The following is a 23,525-nucleotide window of genomic DNA, read 5'->3' on the forward strand; positions in this document are numbered from 1 at the left end:
TTCTTCTTGTCCTCTTATTCTATATGTTAAGTCTGCAAGCTGCGCATATTCTGTCAACTTAAGTTGCCACCCTTCTTGTAACCGCGCACGTTTTCCATTTTGGGGCTAACGAAACACAGGCCACAGTAGTGGCATACATAAATAACCTTTTTTGACACCTGGGGATTTCAGTCTGAATTGTCCCCAACAGAAAGGACTCTGGTTTTTTGGGAAAGTACTTTTAAACGTTTTTTTTCAGTTCATTATGGATTATTTCCCAATACTCTTTTGCCCTTTTACAAGTCCACCACAATTCCTAGCACCCTTAACAAACTACAGTTTCCAGGATTCTTGCACCCAGGGTAGTTACGTGCTTTAAATGGATGGTGTGTACATATGCGTAACAAGATCTGCACTACTACATAGGCACATGAATGCATCTATCAAGCCCTGTCCTTTTGTTTAAGTGTCCAGGATGTCAATTTGATGCCTCATCAAAGAGTAACACACACACACATATATATATAAGTGGTACCTCGGGTTAAGTACTTAATTCGTTCCGGAGGTTCGTTCTTAACCTGAAACAGTTCTTAACCTGAAGCACCACTTTAGCTAATGGGGCCTCCTGCTGCTGCGCCGCCGGAGCGATTTCTGTTCTCATCCTGAAGCAAAGTTCTTAACCCGAGGTACTATTTCTGGGTTAGCGGAGTCTGTAACCTGAAGCGTATGTAACCCGAGGTACCACTCTATTATGGTTGCCACAAGCCAGAGTGTGCAATGATTCCTTTCACAGTTATGATTAACGAAAAACGTGCCATTTAAAAGGTCACTTCCAGCATTTTTCCTAGGCTGGATAGTTCTCTCTGTATGTTTCTCCAAGTCTTTCATGCTTGGTTTGCTTGTTCAGACATTTTGGCTTCAAATGCAGAAAAACTTGGGAAGGTTAACAGTCAGAGTTAGTTAGATTGCATATTTATCAGGTCAGCTTCCGTGGGGCAAAGCCATAAAAGGGAACAGAGTGTCATCTACGCATGGGCGGCCTGTAAGGTACCACCCCACCCAAAACTTGATCAAAGCAAGAAGGATCTGAGGCTGAAGAGAAAAACAGGTCAAATTGACAGAAGACGTATGAAAATGAACTCTCTTTTAAAAGTGTTTTATTTACACTGTGGAGACGTCCCAGCAGTTATAAGCTTAGACATCTGATAATTGAACTTTTTTTTGTAAAAGTATATAAATATATACACAAGACTCTATATAAAGTAAACATTGTGTAATACAGTAAACGTTTGCTATTTTTCCTTATGCTAGTTAAGTTGTTCTGTAAAGCTTAAATACTGATTTCAAGTATTTTCTATAAAAAGCTCTACTGTATTAAAAATGCTGGGGGAAAAGACTGCTCTGCTATAAACAAAACGCTTAAAAACAGACTAATAAAAAATTACCAGTAAGAAAGACCACCAGGATAAAATACTGTTTTCATTTCCCAACCGCCCATCCCTTGCATCAGAAATATACTATAAAATAGTTGGGAGGGAGCGAAAACGTAATACTTCTTTAAAAATAGGAAGCAGGGTTGTTTTTTTCCTTTTTAAAAAATGTGTCAATTGCTTATCATAGTTTGAAAAAGCTGCAAAAAAATTGCAGTGTTATTAAATATATATGGCGCACAAAGCCCCCCCAACCTGTTGAAAAAAGAGGGGGTTATAGTGGTACTCGATAGAGATTGGAACTGGAATCCTATTGGCAGAGCTCACCTAGGGCACAGCTACACTACATTCACACACACGCACACACGTACTGGTTTCACACCAATTTAACTGCCATGGCTTCCCCCCAAAGAATTATTGGGACTTGTAGTTTGATGAGGGCGCTGAGTATCCCAGTCTCAAGTCTGTCACCAAACTACTGTTCCCCTAGGGAGCCCTCACACAGAGATTTAACTTGTTTTAACTCTGTAGTGTAGATATGCCCAAATTATTCAAGAACCTTATTTCCCCCCTTAAATGCATATTCGACTTGTAACAGCTTAGTTGCTTCTTGGCTTTTCTTCCGCTTGGAGCCGTTTTAGGACGTACAGGATAACTTGATAGCAGAAAACGTACTGGTCCTGCAAAAGGAGGAAACGGTGTGTAAACTCACGGGAACACCAATTCTGAACTGCAAAAAAGCGGCTGCAGTAGAGTCCACTTAAACACAGCTGCATCCTCATCTTTCACCCCACAGATTACACTGGTGTAGAGCTTTGCTCTCTTTCTTCAATTTGGCCTTTAACTAGGTTGTCCATTCTCACAACCTCCAGGGCAATTCCGCAAGGTGGTTCAGAAGAAGGCTGAAGTCACAAATCCAACCCCACCGTCCGCCCCCCTTGCCTGTTGCCAACCATCCATGCTGCTCAAGGGGAACACTGCAAGACCAGCATTATTAATCTAGTGCAACCCCCCCCCCAAAAAACCCAAATAGGAACCTGCTTTGTTCAGTCAGTGCCCTGCTAATAGGCCCAAACCAAGAGAATAGGAACCGTGAAGGCCTTATGCCGTTTTGTATGGAAGCAATTTGGGGGGAGGGACCTAGCTCAATTGTAGAACAAGTTCACCCCTTGTGTCTTCAGGCAGGGCTAGTAAAGACCCGTTTGACACGCTGGAGAGTTGTTGTCCATGAGAGTAACCAATGCTCAGCTAGATGTACTAATACTGTGACTCATTATAACACAGCTGACTCTGCTTCTATGTTCCTCTGTCCAGGTGGCCTAGTAACTGGGACCCCAAACACTCACAGGTACCTGCAGGGGCCTGCTTCCAATTTTTGGTCTTCTGGTTTTGCTGGTTGCGGGAGTTTTCTTTTTGGGGTGGGGATACTGCCTGCTCTTTGCTTGCCTGTTGTTTTTTTGGGAGGTGCCCCTGTAGGTGCTTTGCTGATTTTTCTATTGGGGGGGAGGGCTCGTCCATCAGCAGTCCCCTCCCCACCCCATGAAATGGATATATAATTTTGTGGTGCCCACCCTCAACATTTCCTTAGAACTCCAAAAGGCTGGTGACTCCTGGTCTAGATGAATTAGCATTAGCTCCCCAAGGCTTCAGAAAGGTTATTTTCACAGCCACCTGAAGTTGTTTTCATGACCCTGGGTGCTTTAAGTTCTGTTCTCAAGGAATTTCCTGCATAGATGACTGTATAAGGATCTTCCTTCAACTGAAGTCATTTCCAGCCAATCTCTTTATGGTGTGTTCATTCTGATTTGTTTGCATGACTGTTACTGAGCATCCATCTGGATTTGTCTGCATGAAGGCTATACAACTTCCTATCAATTGACTGTCATAATAATAATAATAATTTATTACCATATTTTTCGTTCTATAGGGCGCACCGGCCCATAGGACGCACCTTGTTTTTTTTTGGGGGGGGGGGAAATGAATAAAAAAAAATTATTCCCCCCCCAGCCGCGGCTGCCGCCCCAAGCCTTGCACACACCTGCCCGAAGCACGGGGCACCCTCCGGAGGGCTCCGCATGCTTCGGGCTGCAGGCTGCCGCCCCAAGTCTTGCGCGCCCGGCGGGAGCTCCCGCCGGGCGCGCAAGGCTTGCGAACACTCGCCCGAAGCACGGAGAGCCCTCCGGAGGGCTCCCCATGCTTCGGGCGACAGGCTACCGCCCCAAGCCTCGCGCGCCCATCGGGACCTCCCGCCGGGCGCGCAAGGCTTGCAGACACTCGCCCGAAGCACGGGGAGCCCTCCGGAGGGCTCCCCGTGCTTCGGGTGACAGGCTGCCGCCCCAAGCCTCACGCGCCCATCGGGCCTCCCGCCGGGCGCGCAAGGCTTGCAGACACTCGCCCGAAGCACGGAGAGCCCTCCGGAGGGCTCCGCGTGCTTCGGGCGACAGGCTGCCGCCCCAAGCCTCACGCGCTCGGCGGGACCTCCCGCCGGGCGCGCGAGGCTTGCGGACACTCACCGGGGCTGCAGGCTGCTGCCCGCAAGCCTTGTGAGCCCGCGGGAACTCCCGCCGGGCTTGCAAGGCTTGCGGATAGCTTCCTGAAGCCTGGAGAGCGAGAGGGGTCGGTGCACACCGATGCCTCTCGCTCTCCAGGCTTCAGCGAAAGCCTGCATTCGCCCCATAGGACGCACACACATTTCCCCTTCATTTTTGGAGGGGAAAAAGTGCGTCCTATGGTGCGAAAAATACGGTATTTATACCCTGCCCATCTGGCTGAGTTTCCCCAGCCACTCTGGGCGGCTTCCAATAGAGTATTAAAAACAACACAGCATTAAATATTAAAAACTTCCCTAAACAGGGCTGCCTTCAGATGTCTTTTAAAGATAAGATGGCGGCTTATTTCCTTCACATCTGAAGGGAGGGTGTTCCACAGGGTGGGCACCACTACCAAGAAGGCCCTCTGCCAGGTTCCCTGTAACCTCACTTCATCTCACATCATGCATTTTTGTGTCACTTTCCTTACCTGGTAGTTTTTTTAAAAAGTAGTTTTGTTGTGCAAGAATGCTTTTATTGGGAAAAACAAAACTGGCTGGTATGCAATTGAATCCCACTTGCAAAACAAAGGCAGTCTGGAGACAGGCTGAGCCAGCCAGACTAAGCCTGTCTATTCTAACAAGCTGCATCAACAGCTCTCCAGTTACTTTGGTGGAAGCTGTTTCCAGCATCACTGCCCCAAATCCTTCAAGCAGCGATGCTAAGGATAGAACTTGGGCCTTATGAATGCATCGTGATCCTTAATTCCCTCCACATTCTGGTCTCACGGGTTAAATGGCTCAGATTACACACAGCATCTGCAAAAGTGCAAATGCACCCGTAGGTGCCAAACCTGCCTGCAGAAATATGCAGTGTATCCAAGTTCCTTGTTTTGAAATTTCCTCGCCTTCCTGCTCTTTGATCTGCCGTTCAGAGGGATACGTGGGAGAAAAGCTCCCGAAGAAACCAGAAGCGAAACTGAGTTAGGACACACCTACCTCCGTTTGCACCATGCCGTGCCTCTGCAAGCGCATTGTGCGCACCACGTCAGAGATGTCAAACTGGCAGAGGAAAAAGAGGAGAAGCTGTTAGGCACCACTGGTCTGGAAAGGAACCTGCGGAAGTGTTCTAGAAGAGTGCACCAGTGCAAGGGCTAAAAGGAGGACTGCACACACGGCATACAAATAAATCTCATTTACAGTACATGGCTTTCCCCATAGGATCTTAGGAACGAGTGCTTATCTCTCACAGAGTTACAGTTCCCAGCACTCTTAAGAAACTCTGTCTCCAAGGCAGTCTGTACATGTTCAGCACCAGTCTTGGCTCTGGGCCTTTGCAAAACACCTCTAGGGCGAGGGGGAGATTTGCAACAGGGCAGTGGCAGGTGGATGCTTAAGCTCCACAGAAGCCCCTTCTTTGCCATGACTCCAGACCAAGGCACTGAATCAGTGGCTACAGGGACCCTAATGAGAAGTTCCATTAGGTTTCTGACTCTGAGGCAGCCAGTGGTGATCAAGGGCTGGCAGGAAGCTGCTGAGTTAGATCTCCAAATCACCAAAGCCTATAGAACCAGAGCCATGACCCTCACCATCCCCTGAAGAACTAAGAGCCTCCCACAATGCCTTGCCAGCAGAGTGGTGCAAGGAATACACTAGGCAGGAGGGCTATGGAGCAAACAGGAAGTGTCTTCCTTCAAACCTAAGAGTTGGCCCTTGGTCTGCAGCTCTTCAACACAGGTGAGGTGGGCTGAAGGCAAAGGCCTCACTCAGTCCTTTTTGGAGCAAGTTGCTCACTTGGAACTCTCCATGGTGCTGTGGCAACTGGCCTGCTTTTATATGCCCCAATGTGCTGCTCCTTGGGCCCAGAATAAAGGTAAAGGTAAAGGGACCCCTGACCATTAGGTCCAGTCGTGACCGACTCTGGGGTTGTGGCGCTCATCTCGCTTTATTGGCTGAGGGAGCCGGCATACAGCTTCCGGGTCATGTGGCCAGCATGACTAAGCCACTTCTGGCGAACCAGAGCAGGGCACGGAAATGTCATTTACCTTCTTGCCGGAGTGGTACCTATTTATCTACTTGCACTTTGACGTGCTTTCGAACTGCTAGGTTGCAGGAGCAGGGACCGAGCAATGGGAGCTCACCCCGTCGCGGGGATTCGAACTGCCGACCTTCTGATCGGCAAGTCCTAGGCTCTGTGGTTTAACCCACAGCGCCACCCGCATCTCTTGGGCCCAGAATAGGGCACTCTAAATAGCCGCCTTCCAATGCAATAATGCAGAAATGTGCCAGTAACCCTGGGGTGGGGCAGGTGATTGCAGGTGAACATCTGCAGGTGGGGGAATAATTGAGCATCCCTCTTCCCATCTGCTGCTTCTCCACTGTAAGCTGCCCCCTCACCCTGCTCTTTACAGATGTTTGGCAGAAGTCAGTAAAGGTAAAAGGGAAAGGCAAAGGACCCCTGGACAGTTAAGTCCAGTCAAAGGCGACTATGGGGTTCCGGCGCTCATCTCGCTTTCAGGTCAAGGGAACCGGCGTTTGTTCGCAGATGGCTTTCCGGGTCATGGGGCCAGCATGACTAAACCGCTTCTGGCGCAACGGAACACCGTGACAGAAACCAGAGCGTGCGGAAACGCTGTTGAGCTTCCCACTGCAGCGATACCTATTTATCTACTTGCACTGGTGTGCTTTCGAACTGCTAGGTTGGCAGGAGCTGGGACAGAGCAATGGGAGCTCACCCTGTTGCGGGGATTTGAACTGCCGACCTTCTGATTGGCAAGCCCATGAAGCTCAGAGGTTTAGACCACGGCGCCACCCGCATCCCTGACAGATGCCAGTAGGCCTGGGTGCACTGCTGAACATCTAATTCTGACCCCAGAGAAAACTTGCTCAAGTCAGATACATATTCTGCTAAGAATATGCAGCTAGTCTTGTCCAGGGGTGTGAGGCACCGTATTATACAAATGCACGTGGTTATTTTCCACACATTTCTGAAGTAAGCTAAAGGTAAAGTGTAAAGCGACCCCTGACCGTAAGGTCCAGTCGTGGCCAATTCTGGGGCTGTGGTGCTCATCTCGCTTTATTGGCCAAGGGAGCCGGTGTACGGCGTACAGTTTCCAGGTCATGTGGCCAGCATGACTAAGCTGCTTCTGGCGAACCAGAGCAGCACACGGAAACGCCATTTACCTTCCCGCCGGAGCGGTACCTATTTATCTACTTGCACTTTGATGTGCTTCCGAACTGCTAGGATGGCAGGAGCAGGGACCGAGCAACGGGAGCTCACCCCGTTGCGGGGATTCGAACCACCGACCTTCTGACCGGCAAGTCCTAGGCTCTGTGGTTTAACCCACAGCGAATGTAAATGGAACATTAAAAGCTCAGAAGAAAATGCCACCTAGGGTAGTTAACCTGTGAATTCTCTGAGTATATATCGAAACTGAAACTATACTTTCCATGGAGATGTTGTATCATTCGTACCCATTGCATTAGAAGAACGGTGGATGCAAAATAAGGACAATGGATAGTCACTTACCTCAAGATCCTGGCTGATCAGTCCCAACACCACGTCTATGCAAATAAGCGTCCCTGATCGTCCAATGCCTGCACTGCAATGAGTGATAATCGGCCCTGATTTGTGGATGTGCCTCATGTAGGATATGAAGGTGAGCAAATCATCTGGCTGAGACGGTGTGTCATGATCTGGCCAGGCAGTAAAGTTTAGGTGGAAAATACGCCGGAGTTCGCCAGTCTAGATTTTAAATTAAAACAAAAAAAAAAAAAAACCCAGAAAGAGCAAGAATTGAGGCTTCTGTGAAGAGTAACAAGTCTCTGAGCAAATGCAAAAAGCTGCCACTTTTCGAAAACCCAACAGGCAGCTATCTCGTGTAGAGCTTTCTCCCTCCTCTGTTTGAGTATTGTTAAAGTTGTTCACTACTATTTATACAGCTGGAGTTTTTGTTTGTTTGTTTTCCCATGGACATTATGTTACATGAATATTAACGTATTATATTCCCTTTCCCTCGTGGTATTATGTAGTATATGTTTTCTTTGTTGCGGAGACCTTCGGGTGACACGCAACTAACATGTTCAATAAATAATACTAGGGAGAAAATGAAACAGCCAATCTGCACCTGGCACACACCCCAACTTCTCAGTTCACCTCTCCCACAAGGTCATTCTGCAAAGTGTGACACCCTGTTCCCTTACCTGAATATCCTCTAGCTCCATAACTCGAATGACAAAGCCTTTAAGCTGCTGCAGCCTCACCAGAGCGAGACGGAGCTTATCGCTGATCATCGTGGTTTTTCCAAGGACGTCGGGCCAGTACCTTTGACATTTGACCTTTTCTCCTTCTACTTCCTGGGTCATCATGGCGACGAGAGTGCAGTTCTGCTCCCAAGCCATTTGCCAGAAGTCCGGCACTGTGGTGGGGAGGGGTCCTTGGCAAGCAATATAAACATATTCCTTACTCCCCACCAGCATCCGGATAAAACTGGCATTGATGTAGCCACCTTCGGCCCCCAGGGGTACCCTTGTGGTGTCGTCTGCAATTCCAAAAACAGAAGAACCAGGAATTAAAAAGGTGTTTTATTATCGCTGCTCTTATTGCTGCTGCTATGACATCTATTAGGGGACGCGGGTGGCGCTGTGGGTTAAACCACAGCCTAGGACTTGCCGATCAGAAGGTCAACGGTTCGAATCCCCGCAACGGGGTGAGCTCCCGTTGCTCGGTCCCTGCTCCTGCCAACCTAGCAGTTCGAAAGCATGTCAAAGTGCAAGTAGATAAATAGGTACGGCTCAGGCGGGAAGGTAAATGGCATTTCCTTGTGCTGCTCTGGTTTGCCAGAAGTGGCTTAGTCATGCTGGCCACATGACCCGGAAGCTGTACACCGGCTCCCTCGGCCAATAAAGCAAGATGAGCGCCGCAACCCCAGAGTCGGTCACGACTGGACCTAATGGTCAGGGGTCCCTTTACCTTTATGACATCTATTTGCATGAAGTTTTAGGACGTTCAACAGAACGGGACTCTGTCCACAAGAGTCTACAATCTTTAATTTGACAAGGTGGGGGGGGGACAACAGGGGAGGGAGGTGTAAACATGGGAAGAATAATTATTTCAGTTACATATACATAGGCTTAGTCACAGTAGAGACTAGTGAGCTATGCCAAAGACTCACAGCATAACCTCAAACACAACAACACGAAATCACATTATTTCATAGCTTCTTCAAAATGCATTGGCACAGCTGTGGACGCAATGCTAAAAATGTGGGAAAGCAGGTGTGCAAGTTCTTTCCTAGTGTAGTCCAAAAGGCATGTGCATCTCCTCAGCAGTGAGGGCTCAAACTCCAAATATGGAGAGAGGTCACTTAATAGCAATGTTCTCCCCCCTTGGGACATTTACATGCATGAAAACTGCACACTCAAGTCAGATTCACACACCTGCTTTCTCTTCTTCTCTGTCAGTTCAGAAGCTGCCTCCTAGATGCGAGTCAGAATAAAGTGCATTGGGAAAATGGGGAAGAACGATGTAAGAAATGGCTTGCCAGGTCAGCTTTACTGAATCCTGCACTCTTGTCTCCAACAATAGCTAACTGGACAGGGCTGGGAAGCTCTCAAATGGGGCTTGCTAGAGAGTACCAGCCCCTGTTGGCTTGGCCCCAGCCAAATACACCACATGCAGAAAAACCAACATTTTTCAAGTACACATCTGCAGTTCCTTATTAGTAACTTGAGGCTATAGTCCTTCAGGAAGAACTTCAAGAACCTTCCTAGGAGGTGGCCTCAGATCCTGGATCTCTTGAATTTGAAGCTCGTTATTTTGATGAGGATCATTGCACAAGAGGGCAATGATCCTAACATCACTTCATACTATTATCGGACAGCAAGCAGGAATCTGTAACACTGTACTGTGTCTGCATAAAGCTCAGATTCTGTTGGGAAATGTGATGGAGCTCTGCATTTCTGGAACTTGCCTCTCCCACTAAGTATCTCTTGGGAAATGAATACAGAGGATGAGCAACAGAACAGTGAGATAGTGTGTAAACTCTGCCCAAGCAGAACAGACACTGGGTAAAGGTTAGTGGATGCAGCGTGATAACCAGGACAGGATACTAAATTATTTGTTGTACAGTCCGTGCTTGTGTCACAGTGACGTAGCCTTATGTTTTCTTTGGGAGACCTTTTCTTAAAGGGGGCATTGGCTCAAGTGAGATCTTTTACATATATCTGAATGTAGTGGCACATATTAACTGCTCTCAGGAATGCTCTGCATGGGATTCAGTCTCAAGAGAGTTTACTTGGCACTGACTGTCAAACAGAACGCCGTTACCACCCAAACACCTAATACTAGGCACACAGGACTTGCACCCCAGGGCCAAACTGGATATAATGAGGGCAGCAATATTTCTCGTTCACGTAACTGCCTTGGTACGTCCCACAGAAAGGGTGCCAAACCCCAAGCAGGAAGTGAAACGAGATATTTATCAAGTGTCAGGTGGGCTACTACTTATGCAGGATTGGTGTACTGTGTTTTAACTGGTTGGGTAACCATTTTGGCATGCCTGCCACTGATCTGAGGCCCATGTGCCACAAAGGAGCCACCCTACTCACTCACTTTCCCCTTCATCCTCAGTTCACCAAATCCCACCTTGGGGAACATCCATCGCACCTCTATCGACACAATCAATACAGATTATCTCCTAGCACAGAGAATTCACGCGCAGTTACCAAGTGGAGGGAAACCCTCCAGGAAAGAGACAAATTAAACTACAAGTGGCCTTTTGGAAATCAGAACTTACAAGGCAGTATGTTCTTATATCTATTCTTCTTCCTGTTTTCCTTTGTTTGGCCCACCAAACACTGATCCAAAGGCTTTAGGTCTTGAAGATTCTGTAATGAGACGTGTAGTTAACTAACATCATTTAAAAATACATGTACATGAATTTTTATTTTTTTAAAAAGCACCAGACTGAACCAAGGTTAAAGTATGTGTAAGCAGATTAGTTTTTATGGTGTGCATGTAAGAAAACATCTAAGAATGTAGGGGAATAAAACAAAAACAAACCAGCTGTGTTTTCGGAGGGGAAATGTCCACTAAGAATCAGAGGTGAGTGAAGCAGACCTGTTTGCATTACCATGTTATCTCCTCTCATATTCCAAGAAGAGACATGACAGCCGTCCCTCAGGGGCTGTCACATGGAAGATGGAGAAAGCCTGAACCAACGGCTTCAAGTTACAAGGAAGGTGATTCCACCTGAACCTCAGGAAGAACTTTCTGATGCTAAGAGCTGTTTGTGGGTTCTCCTGAACATGAGGTTTCTAAGCAGAGATTGGGTGGCCATCTGTCATGGATGCTTCAGTTGAGATTCTTGCATTACAGGGGGTTGGACTTGAGAACCCTTTGGAGTTCCTTCCAACTCTTAGGATTGTGTCCACAGCGCAAGAGAGTGTACACTCACCTCAATCTCCTTTGAAGGGATGCCTTGTTCCAATAGGCCTCGCAGCATCCGGATAGTTGACTTCAATTTGGACCCTGTATATTTGCCCGAAGGAAGGACTTGGACGATCGGAAGTGCGGCAAGCTCTTCGTCGGTGACTAAAGGGCAATCTGGCACAGGAAGGAGATGGGATTTATGAGCGCCTATAAAAATCCACCTAAATCCACAGTTACGGTGCCACCCCATGAAATATAGCAGCAGTTGTCTGTATGGCAGCACATGTCCCTTTCAAGTTGTCAGCGGCTGATGAAAACATATCATGATTATTGCTTTTGTAAAGGCTCCCCGTATATAACTTGGGTGGTAAACAACCCCCCGTTTCTCATTATCCCTCCCATCCTTGGTGCTTCAAAGGTTGCTACCGACAGTGCTTTTCTCAGATTTTTGTGAACGTCGGCTCAAATTTAACAGAAACTAATAAATAACCATCTGCATTGTTAACGTTCCTTGCACAATGAGTACAGTGCAAACCCTTTATGCCAGGTAAATTGGCTGCGTTTTGTAGACAAGGTAGATTGGTTTGTAAGCCGTAGTCTTACAGCTCAAACGTTGGTGCCGAGAGGTTGAGGGGCAATTCTTGTAGAGACAAGCACATTGTGTTTTAAAATCACATGTCTTACCCCAAAGGTTCCCAAGAACCGTGTTTGCGAAGGGTGCTGTGGGAGGTGAGCTCCAGTTCCCAGGATTCTTTGGGGGTAGTTATGCATTTTAAATGTGTTTATTATTATTATTATTTATTAAATTTCTATACTGCCCCTTCATCCGAAGGTCACAGCGCGGTTCGCAATATAAAAAAACACAAAAAATACATACCATAACAACAAACAAAAACAATAACCCCTCCCAGTTTAAAAGGCTATAGATGGTTTAATTAGTCAAAGGCCTGGGAGATTACCAGTTAGATTACTGCAACATATTATATGTGGGGCTGCCTTGAAAGACAGTTCGGAAACTTCAGCAGGTGCAGAGATTCAGCAGCCAGGGTTGCTCTCTGGAGAAAGATGTCTTGAGCATGTAACACAATCCTGGCCTACTGCACTGGCTGCCAATCAGTTTCTGGGCCCAATTCAAAGTGCTAGTTTTGACCTATAAAGCCTTAAACGGCTCAGTACCGCCTCTCCCCATACGAACCGTCCCAGACCCTGTGGTCATCATGTGAGGCCCTTCTTTGTGTTTCCCCTCCACAAGAGGTCTGGAGGGTGTCAACAAGAGAACAGGCCTTTTCTGTGGTGGCTCCCTATTTGTGGAACGCTCTCCCTAAGGAGGGACGTGGGTGGCGCTGTGGGTTAAACCACAGAGCCTAGGACTTGCCGATCAGAAGGTCGGCGGTTCGAATCCCTGCCATGGGGTGAGCTCCCGTTGCTCGGTCCCTGCTCCTGCCAACCTAGCAGTTTGAAAGCCCGTCAAAGTGCAAGTAGATAAATAGGTACCGCTCCGGCAGGAAGGTAAACGGCGTTTCCGTGCGCTGCTCTGGTTCGCCAGAAGCGGCTTAGTCATGCTGGCCACATGACCCGGAAGCTGTACGCCTGCTCCCTCGGTCAATAAAGCAAGATGAGCGCCGCAACCCCAGAGTCGGTCACGACTGGACCTAATGGTCAGGGGTCCATTTACCTTTTACTCCCTAAGGAAGTTTGCCTGTTGCCTTCATAACATACCTTTGGGCGCCAAGCGAAAATGTTTTTCTATAATTAGGCCTTCTGCTGATTGAACATTCCATGGCCTTTTAAATGTGTCTGTGGGAAGGGGGGTTTACTGGTTTGTTATTGTTTTATTATGTACTTTATGTTCTCATTTTGTATTTTTATGTTGCGAACCACCCTGTGATCTTCAAATGAAGTGCGGTATACAAATTTAATTAATCATCATAATAACAACAACCCACTTTTTAAAGAAAGCCAGGTCTTTGTGGTTAGGGAAGTGGCAGGATTAAGTGTGGGACGACTGAATGATTGACAGAAAGACTTAAGCACCCAGCAATGGCATCATTGTTCTATAACCGCCCCGTATAAGAGTCAGAACAATTGTTTAATAAAGATGGGACAAAATCTAACCTGTGTATAAACTATGTGGAAGCAAATCAGAATGAATACTGAATAAACAGGTAATCTGCAGAAGACCAAAAATATTGCGAATTGGCCCCTCTCTCTTTGATTGCTTACCTTTAACAGACTGCTGCTGGTTTATTGATTCAATCGGTAACTCGTCACTTCCCCAGGTAATCTCATCGTCGTCTCCCTGACCCGCCAGAGGTCGCTGGGGTAATCTTAAAAATACAAACATTTCCTTAAAAAGACCCCAAACTGTGTCCGCATTCCCCCACCACAAAGGACACAAAATAATCTTAAGAAACAAAAGGTTCCAAGCAATGGAAGTTCAAATGAAAGTAGGAATTACCAACTTAATTAGATTACATATGCCAAATCTTAGTATGATTCATGGGAGGGAGGTAGTTTCCATTTGCGGTTTTATGGCCATCTTATTCGACATTCTACAAGGTCACAGAAAACAAAGCATAATCTGCAGACGGCAAAGGAAGCCTGACCTTCACGGCATGCCACATGAAATATGGAATGGAACATGGAAACGTGGCCATTATATTCGGCCCCACCAGCACTATACACTGGGTGGCTTACCACAAAGAATTCTGGGAACTGCAGCTTGTTAAGGCTTCTTCCGAGAGTCGTTAGGAGACCTGTCTACTCCCACAGAGTGCTAAAATTTCCAGAGTTTCCTGTGGAGAGGAACTGATCATTAAACCACTCTGAGAACTGTAGCTCTGCGAGGGGAACAGGGTTCTCCGAACACCTTTCAGAAACCTTAACTAACTACAGTTCCCATGAGCCTTTGGGGGATGCCATGCCTGTTTATAAAGTGGTATGATGCTGCTTTAAATGCACAGTGTAGATGGAGCCCAAGCTGTTGGGCTCCATGCAACAGCAAAAAACACCGATTTCAAGTACAGTGGTATCTCGGGTTAATAACTTAATTCATTCTGGAGGTCTGTTCTTAACCTGAAACTGTTCTTAACCTGAGGTACCACTTTAGCTAATGGGGCCTCCCGCTGTTGCTGTGCCGCTGTCGTGCGATTTCTGTTCTCATCCTGAAGCGAAGTTCTTAACCCGATGTACTATTTCTGGGTTAGCAAAGTCTGTAACCTGAAACGTCTGTAACCCGAGGTACCACTGTATGTCGCTAAGTGTGACTAAGACTATATTATCACACAATATTTTTATTTCATTTTTTTTGAGCTGTCAAAACCAGTAAATATGAGCCAAATTAAGGAGGACTGGCCTTGTGTATATCTCCATTAAAATAAAAATCTCACCTTTCAGAAATCCTTTTGTTATTACAATACTCTTCACAGCCATTTATTTGGGGTGGCTAAGGAGAAAAACAGAACAAGACCACTTGTAAAATGAATTATAATTACATAGCGGGGAACTAGCAAGGTAGAAAACTTTTATGTAAAAATTCTGTGCCTTATTCTATCCAGTTCTTTTCTTTGCGATGGGAGAATATAGAATACTGTCACCTCTTTCTTTTTGCTGCCTGCACCCACCATTTTGTGCTGACAACCACAACACCCGCCAAAGATGCTGATAGTTTCTATAATACTTAAAAACACTATGCCATTTGCCAGACAGTCAATATTTTGGATGGCTTTCAATCACATATCAGCAGATTAGGTTGCACAATTTTAATCATTTATATTTTCTTTTTTAAGCTGCCCTTTACCGTAAGGTCCTTGGGGGAGGTAAAATATACAATTATGAAAACAAATAAAACAGTTACAGACAAAGCAAAAATAAAAAAGTGAAAACTACTAAAAATAGCTGCATATATACAACAATTCCACATATAAAACCTGTGCAATTTTTTTATAAAAAAAATCCTGCTACCATATTTATTTTACCTCTGGGAAATCGTCAGGCAACGATGACCCATCACAGTCTGTGTCTTCTGATTTCTCTTCTGCAAGTTTCCCATTTGCCTCTACTGGGAGAGAAACATGTTGTCAAAAAATAAGAAAAAACCCACACAATTGATCAGGACTGATAGGCTTTAATCACTCACTAAATGCAAGTGTGTGCCACTATTTAACAAAACCTCATGAAGGCTAGGGCTGTGGGGGAGGGGAGGGGGCTGCTGGAGATTTCCCCCGTTGAACATCTGCCTGCCACACAACTAATAAAAGACACAGGAGACCTGCCAGAAAAAAGAAGAATTCTTACTACATCCATGGGGCTAACTTGGAAAAGATCCAGCTGCTGCTCCTTAAATGCTTAGCTATCCGAATAGTATTGCCAAGCACAATAATTAAGGGTAGGAAACAACTATCAGCAGCTGAAACACAGACACTAAAGGAACCACTTATTTCTTCAGCAAATTGTTTGAAGGGGCTTTGGAAAGTAAGCTACCAACTTTGGTGAAGTGATCTATTTCTGACTTTCCTATTTCTGAGCCTTTTATACTTCCATTATGCTTCGTTAGTTTTTCTGCTTTTTTGCTGTCACCAGATGTTGGTCTGAGCGCGCGCGCGCACACACACAAGCACTCTGACACCTATGTGACGTTAACATATGAGAGTGCTGGAGGTGAAATAGTTAAACAGGTTACCCAATCAGAACCCAGGGGGGTGGAGTCAGAGGGACTATAAAACCAGCTCTGGGAGGGGCAAAGGGAAGAGTTTGTTGGGAGTTGGGTGGTTGGTTGGAGTGGGAGTGAATTGGGATAGAGTGTGGGTAGGTTGAGTTAGTGTAGCGAAATAAGTTGAGTCAGGAACAGTTAGGAGCTAGGTAGACAACCATCTGAGAGGTGGTTTAGTGAGTGAGAGCAGGTAGCGGAAGTTATAGGTCTGGATAGGCACCCCCTGATTGTAATTGATTGATACCGTTTATGAAACCACACGCTTGTTAAACTGCAATAAATAAACAAAAGTTTATGTTCCAATTTAACCCTGACTGGACTCAGTATTGTCCCAGGTAGGGCCTGGGTGGTGGCAGCAAGAAATAAAGTGGTGGCACAGGGATCAATAGACAGTGAAACGTCCGGGGACTCTGTGTGATCACCACAACCTCTTCCTCCCAGCCTGCTCCCTCTTCTCCCTCAGACCATTCATCATTGTCCCACCACCAATCCCCTGGCTCCGAGCCTTTCCCCCCCGGTAGTTTTCTTGGGAGTTCCCCAGCTGGTCCTCTGCATCCGGCCAGTCCATGACAACAACATCACAACTGAGGCACCACTACCAAAAAGCCCCTTCTCTCAAGGAAAAAAATGTTGCGCTTTAGCAAGACTCGCACAAACATTTCAAATACACAACACACAGGTGTTTATTTTCCAAGATACCCTGAAATGGGAGCCTCCAGCTTTGAGCCTGAAACTATGTCAGACAGAACTCTGCAACTGCTAAAGAGCAACGATTTTGCCAACGGTTAAGCAATGCTTATCAGCAACTTCTGGCTGAGAAAGCTTCCCTGGAAGTTAATGAGCATGCAGACCGAATTAGCACTAACAAGGCATTTGCATCACAGATAGCGGCGACCTAATAAGAAATGAGTTGCAGGCCTAATAAAATTCAATCTTGTGAAGTATATCAACTCTGGAATGGTCTCTTATTAGTGGGATTTTTTGACCGATGGCTCACTTGACTGTACCTGACAGGTGGTTCCCAGATGCGGCGTTACTACGGTTTAGCAGGTTCTGGGCTTCTTCATCTACGACATCTAAAAGGTACTGAATGACTTCGTTGTGATCGTCCACATCGTAAGAATCATCGTCTTGCACCTCTGCTTTAAATAAAACAATGTCACATAGCTGTTGCTGCCAGGGAGAAGAAAATGAGGAACATGTGGAGTTGCATAGCCCCACTCCCCTTGCTGAAAGGCAATACAATTTTTAGATAATCTCTTCTTTGTTTCTCAGTGCTAGGTAATCCTTGAAAAAGAAGCAAGCAGACTCACTTTCCCCTCCCCTTCCTCGGAAAGGAAGGAAATCATGATAGGACTGTGTGATCTACGCAAGTTTACTCAGCTACCATTGCTTGCGTTCATCTAATTTACCCTTGTCTCTGTTTCTCCATGTTTCTCACACCCTTCCTCTGGTGTAATCTGGAAATCTATATCGAAAGCTCCTTGAGGAAGAGGCCTGTTCACAGCAAAACACCATGTATACCCGGACAGCACTTTGGGTGGTAAACCCATTGAAAATCACGGACTTAACAGCCATACTGATTACTGCATTTTTCGCTGCATAAGGCGCACCTGACCATGAGGCGCACCTACTTTTGGGGGGGGGGGTAATTCAAGGAAAAAAATATTATTTAAAGGGAGCGCTGAGCAGAGCCTGTATGCATCCCAGGCTCTGCTCAGCGCTCCCTTTCATGAGCCACACACACACTCCATACAGCTCTTTAAAGCGAGCGCGGCTCTTGGGGGCTTTTGCGGGAGGTGGGGGAAGTGAGAGAGCCGCGCTCTGTCCCTTCTCCCACCTCCCGCAAAAGCCAGGGATAGCCGTGCGAAGCTTCCCCGGGGCTGGTGGGGCTGGCGGTGGGGGAAGCCCAGCTCCCCCCCCAGCCCCAAAGAGCAGGTTGGGGCTGGCGGGGGAAGCCCAGGTTCCCCCCCCCAGCCCCAGGGACCACACATTCGCTCCATAAGACGCACAGACATTTCCCCTTAGATTTTAAGAAGAAAAAAGTGTGTCTTATGGAGCGAAAAATACGGTAAGTTCAATGGGTCAATGCTAAGTAAGACTTGGTTGAATAGCATCCAAATAAATATACAGTTCTAACAACATTATTGTTCAAGAACATTATACTGAAGCCGGACAATACAACTTAGAATACTTAGGCACAGCACCCTCATTCATTTTACTGTTTCAGTGCACTCCTAAAAAGCTTTTGTAAGAGACACCAAACTGTCCCACTCTGTCATCCTTACCTGAGTTGTTACTGTAGCTGGAAAAATCAGAGGCCTGACTACTAACGTCTTTAGATACGGTGACATTCCCTGGCCCTTTTGGATAGTGGCTGTTGTTCATTTCACCATTAACCTAACAAAACCAAGAATCATAAATCAGTTTTCTCTTTAAGCACTGCTGGCAATATGGGTTTAGGTGTTTTGGTCCCACGATTCAGGGAAGTATGCAGCTCGCTGCTGGAGCACATGCGTAGCTTGCAGAAGGCCCCAGATTCAATCCCTCTCAACGTCTAACTAGGTATGACATGGTTCAGACAGCACCAAACCATGGTTTGGCATTACACGAAGGAACCTTTCTCCAATCACATGCTCCATTTCCCACCCTGACTTGCTGACTGACCAATTGAAAATGGCTTGCTATTAACATCTGAACTAGGCAAACTGTGGTTTGTACAAACCATAGCCTATATCCACAAACCAGAATTGGGAACCATGGTTTGATAGTGGTTTCCAGTTCTGGTTTGCAGGCAAAACCTGCCTAGTTCGGGCCTAAGAGTCGACTATGGTTTCTCTCTGAATTCAAAAGCAGGGACGGTACAAGGAAATGAGGGAAGCAGTACTTTTAGGTAACACTAAACAATTGATTGACTTGGCTTACAGAAAGACAGAGGAAGGAGGCTAGTCTGATATCATCAAACATGCAAATTTTAAATAAACTTTTCCAGACACTTCAAAACTTGACTAATCTAATATTTTTTAAAAATTCAGTAAATGGCATTATCTGATTCATGTCTACTTCTGCTTAAATACTGGGTATTTAATATTTATTAATAACTGAACAGTCAAAAATGCTGGATGGGAAGGTTTTCTCCCACTGGCAGAAGGAATTTCCTCTGTCAGAAACAGATTTCATCTGCCAGAAAAATACACTTTCTTCAAAAGGAAGGAAATCTGCTGGATCCAGCTCCAGCTGTTGACAAGCTGAAGACCATGTGAACAGCCAAGATCACCACTGATGTAAATTTGCCCTGCGCAAAGCTGTTCCCCTTCAAAACACAAACATTTCATTGTGCGGCACAATTCCTCCTGCTGCAGCAACAAGGGGAGAGAGTAACTGTTCTCAGTTACTTACTTTCGGTGCATATGCCTCAGGTCCTATTTCTGCTTTGCCATAGGGTTCTCCAAGTAAATGACCTACGGGAAGTGTGTGGAAGTTGCATGATTTGTTATTTTCCAACAAACCAATACATATCAAATTATAACTTGAAATTTAGCCATCTTGCAATTAAAAGTTATTTATCTTTCTTAAATGTAATTTTGAGGATGTTGTTGCTGCTGCTGCTATTATTATTATTATTATTATTACAATTTAAATACCACCGTTTATCAGAAGATCCTAGTGATAGGTGTACATCATTAAAAACGCATTACAGAGCATCAATGATAAAAACATAATAAAAATAGAAAGCAAACTGATGGACAGCCTAGTAATAAAATAGTCATCATAATAACACTCTTCTCCCCCACATTTTCACAAGTCATAGACTATTTAATAGCCATAGGCTTGGGTAAAGACGAATGTTTTTGCCTGGCGCCTAAAGACATGTAATGATGGCACCAGGTGAGCCTCTCTGAGCAGAGCATTCCACAATCAAGGGAGCCACCACAGAAAAGGCCCATTCTCTTGTTGCCACTTTTGAGAAACTGTACACAGCACAATAGGAAATCAGCTTGTAAAACTTGTATACATTTATGCCCTTACCATTATGCTTTATTGACCTTGGACTTGAGTTATCGGGGCCTTTGGACTTTGGAAACACCGGATGGCCATCCCTGAGAAAATAAGAAACTCTTAAGCACAGTTTGTGCAAACGGTTCAAAATATACCTGAAATCTGTCTGTACTCAAGACGTGCAATTCTTCACCACATTATTAACTGGGAAGAGATCACATGTGATCTCTGTGCTGGATTGACCAAAACTTTCAATATACATGCTTTAATTTGATGGTTTGCTTTTAGTTGCATCCTTGCCTACGTTCTGGTACATATGCAAATATGAAACTTGGTTATTCTTATTTTCGTTACTCTTTTCTCTTAGCACTACAAAAAAGGGGCATTGTGTTATGGGGCCTCTGAAACGTGACACAGTTTAAAGCCTCAGCATGTCTTAATCTGAGCCCAAAATATATGTACCGTAGATTCTGGCGTATAAGACGACTTTTTAACCCCGGAAAATCCTCCAAAAAGTCGGGGGTCATCTTATACGCTAGGAATGGGTTTGCTGAGCAGCAGCAGTGTGTGGTGGGCTCCACACCAGGAGGAAGCCGCCCAGAGAAGCCAGCTTAGCATCGCTGGGCAGCTTCGCCGGGCATCTTCCTCCTGGCGCGGAGCCTGCCGCCCACTGCTGCTGCCGCGTATAGGACTGGGCGTACAAGTCGACCCCCCAAATTGGCAGCTGCCAATTTGGGGGGGTCGTCTTATACGCCCAGTTGCCTAATATGCTGGAATCTACAGTACATTACTGAAATTAAGCCGACCGGGCTCTTGTCAGGTGCCTGGAAGGAAGACTGCATGTAGGCCACCTTGAGCTGCATCATGGAAGGAAGGCAGGAATAAAGAAAATAAACAGTACAGCATTTAGCCATTCCTAGGAAGTACCTTGTTGCTTTCAACACCACTGTTGGAAGCGACATCTCCAGCGTCCTCTTTGCCTCTTTCAAAGTCATGCCCTGGGTGCTGATCCCATTAATGTAATGGATGACATCCAAGACACGAAGAGTCCCTTCTACGGCTGCGGCAGATTTTGGAGCGATATCGCTAATGTATAACACTTGATAAAGGCTGTCGTGACCACCTGCAAGGGAGATGCCTGGAGGGGAAAAGGAGAAGAAATAGCACCATACATATTTTGCTTTTGCAAACAGAAGAGGACGGATGGGCAGAGGCCACGAAAGAATGGATTACCCAGTTCTTCTTTATGGCATGTCAAGTTAATGTCAGGCAGTAGATGTGGCAGCATGGGAAACTTGGGCGACTCCAAAACACGCCCAAGCACCAGCCTGACTGTCTTTGGAGCAGCTCGGAGGAAACTGACAGCATCTGTGTGGCTCATGTTAGTGACATCTGTATCATTAACCTGTGAAGATGAATATCAAAGAAAGAGAGAGATCTGAGAGGTGGCAATGATTTAAACAACCTAAGCAGCATTTCCAGACAGTGAAATGATTGTCTGACACTATTATTTTACTTTTAAAAGACAACTGTTTAGGGAAGTTTTTAAATGTTTGATGCTGTATTGTTTTTAATATTCAGTTGGAAGCCGCCCAGAGTGGCTGGGGAAACCTAGCCAGATGGGCGGGGTATAAATAATAAATTATTATTAATATTATTATTATGAATGCCTGTCATGGTTGAAATATATTAAAAAATTGTCCAGTAGCACCTTAGAGACCAACTAAATTTGTTCTTGGTATAAGCTTTCGTGTGCATGCACACTTCTTCAGATGCCTGTCATGGTGATTGAGGAGGGGGGGGGAGAGGGGGCAGACATTTTATTTATTTACTTATTGCACAAATTTTATATACCACTTGATTGTAGATTCAAAGCTGTTTACAAAAACACATGGGATTTGCACAAGGACCCCTTCAGGTGAGGTAATCACACACACACACACACACACACACACACACACACACACACTACAAGATACAAAGACTGAAGATTGGAAGAGGGAACTACAAACAATATGAATTAGGATACTAGCATCTTCTCGGTAAAAATCAGTTAATTTATATCCCATTTTTTCCTCATAAAACACGTTCAAAGTAACTTGCAAGAAGCAAAATTGGAGAAAAGATGCATAGCACTAAATAGTATGTAACAGCACCAAATAATACATAATAAAAACCAACATCAAAGCAAGCACTCAGAAGGATAACATCAAAAATGCATAGAGGCAAATCAGCTTGAGAAAGTCTAACTGCTTGTTGGAATAATACTTCTGAAAGGAACCAGCGATGTGCCCTTAGAAAGGATGTGTACAACCAATGCGGCTGTCACAAGCTATCGTTAAGTAAACTGTTCTTGCACTGACAGCCACTGTAGCTAGATATAAACTAAGAAGGCTATCGTGGAAACTTTTAGGTTTGAGATGTCTCTCCAGCAGATCAGGCTATATGCACGGCCACTGCAAATCCCTTAGCCCACTGCAAACATCTTTAGTCTGCTGCAGCAACAGCCTCAGTGCTGCTGTTTTGCCCCCAAGTTTTATCTTTTAATTTTATTTATTTATTGAATTTATATACTGCCCTTCAAAGATAAAAGGTAAAGGAACCCCTGACCATTAGGTCCAGTTGTGACAGACTCTGGGGTTGCGGCGCTCATCTCGCTTTATTGGCCATGGGAGCCGGCGTACAGCTTCCGGGTCATGTGGCCAGCATGACTAAGCCGCTTCTGGCAAACCAGAGCAGTGCACGGAAACACCGTTTACCTTCCCGCTGGAGCGGTACCTATTTATCTACTTGCACTTTGACGTGCTTTCGAACTGCTAGGTTGGCAGGAGCAGGGACTGAGCAACGGGAGCTCACCCTGTCGCGGGGATTCGAACAGCTGACCTTCTGATCGGCAAGTCCTAGGCTCTGTAGTTTAACCCACAGCACCACCTGCGTCCCATGCCCTTCAAAGACACATATTATGCTTCAAAGAGCATAACAACAAGAGGAATGCTTTTGCCTGGCACCTAAAGATATGTAATGAAGGCGCCACGTGAGTCTCCCTGGGGAGAGTATTCCACAAATGGGGAGCCATGTTCTCGTGTTGCCACCCTCTGGACCCTTTGTGGATTTGTTTTGCAACCTAACAGGAAACAAACCAAGTGGTCCTTTTTCTTCTGCTTCATTCCAACTCACCTTGATCAGTCGATCTCCGGGTTGTAACCTCCCATCACTTTTGGCAGGGTCTTGAACGACATCATGGATGTAACAGCCAACGTTATCATTGCCTTTGGTCACAGTGAAACCAAGGCTACCCTTCTCTGATTTAGTCAGGACAACGTGGAGCTCCACCTCCTGGAAGGAAGCACATTTTCAGAACGTTTCAGACTGAGAACTAGCAACACATTACACATACACAGCTACATAGATCTGCATGTGTTATCTATCTGTGTGGTGGTATTTGAG

General features: G+C 45.7%; 1 protein-coding gene across 1 annotated transcript in view; it reads right to left on the reverse strand.

Moving 5' to 3' along the window:
* Nucleotides 1-1,119: 1,119 nt before the first annotated feature.
* PTPN13 (protein tyrosine phosphatase non-receptor type 13) overlaps nucleotides 1,120-23,525 on the reverse strand; it is a 158,436-nt gene continuing 136,030 nt past the window's right edge. The window contains exons 32-47 of the mRNA XM_053404141.1: nucleotides 23,256-23,414; nucleotides 21,312-21,483; nucleotides 21,006-21,216; nucleotides 20,109-20,179; nucleotides 19,479-19,540; nucleotides 18,368-18,479; nucleotides 17,087-17,221; nucleotides 15,346-15,428; nucleotides 14,758-14,813; nucleotides 13,592-13,695; nucleotides 11,394-11,542; nucleotides 10,734-10,824; nucleotides 8,140-8,477; nucleotides 7,466-7,681; nucleotides 4,936-4,998; nucleotides 1,120-2,089 (exon numbers count right to left, since the gene is read on the reverse strand). Of these exons, the coding sequence (XP_053260116.1) occupies nucleotides 2,009-2,089; nucleotides 4,936-4,998; nucleotides 7,466-7,681; nucleotides 8,140-8,477; nucleotides 10,734-10,824; nucleotides 11,394-11,542; nucleotides 13,592-13,695; nucleotides 14,758-14,813; nucleotides 15,346-15,428; nucleotides 17,087-17,221; nucleotides 18,368-18,479; nucleotides 19,479-19,540; nucleotides 20,109-20,179; nucleotides 21,006-21,216; nucleotides 21,312-21,483; nucleotides 23,256-23,414 (2,103 nt within the window). The 3' untranslated portion in view covers nucleotides 1,120-2,008. The remainder of the gene's footprint in view (nucleotides 2,090-4,935; nucleotides 4,999-7,465; nucleotides 7,682-8,139; nucleotides 8,478-10,733; nucleotides 10,825-11,393; nucleotides 11,543-13,591; nucleotides 13,696-14,757; nucleotides 14,814-15,345; nucleotides 15,429-17,086; nucleotides 17,222-18,367; nucleotides 18,480-19,478; nucleotides 19,541-20,108; nucleotides 20,180-21,005; nucleotides 21,217-21,311; nucleotides 21,484-23,255; nucleotides 23,415-23,525) is intronic.

The sequence above is a fragment of the Podarcis raffonei genome, chromosome 9, assembly GCF_027172205.1.
Source record: "Podarcis raffonei isolate rPodRaf1 chromosome 9, rPodRaf1.pri, whole genome shotgun sequence".
Classification (NCBI taxonomy): Eukaryota; Metazoa; Chordata; class Lepidosauria; order Squamata; family Lacertidae; genus Podarcis; species Podarcis raffonei.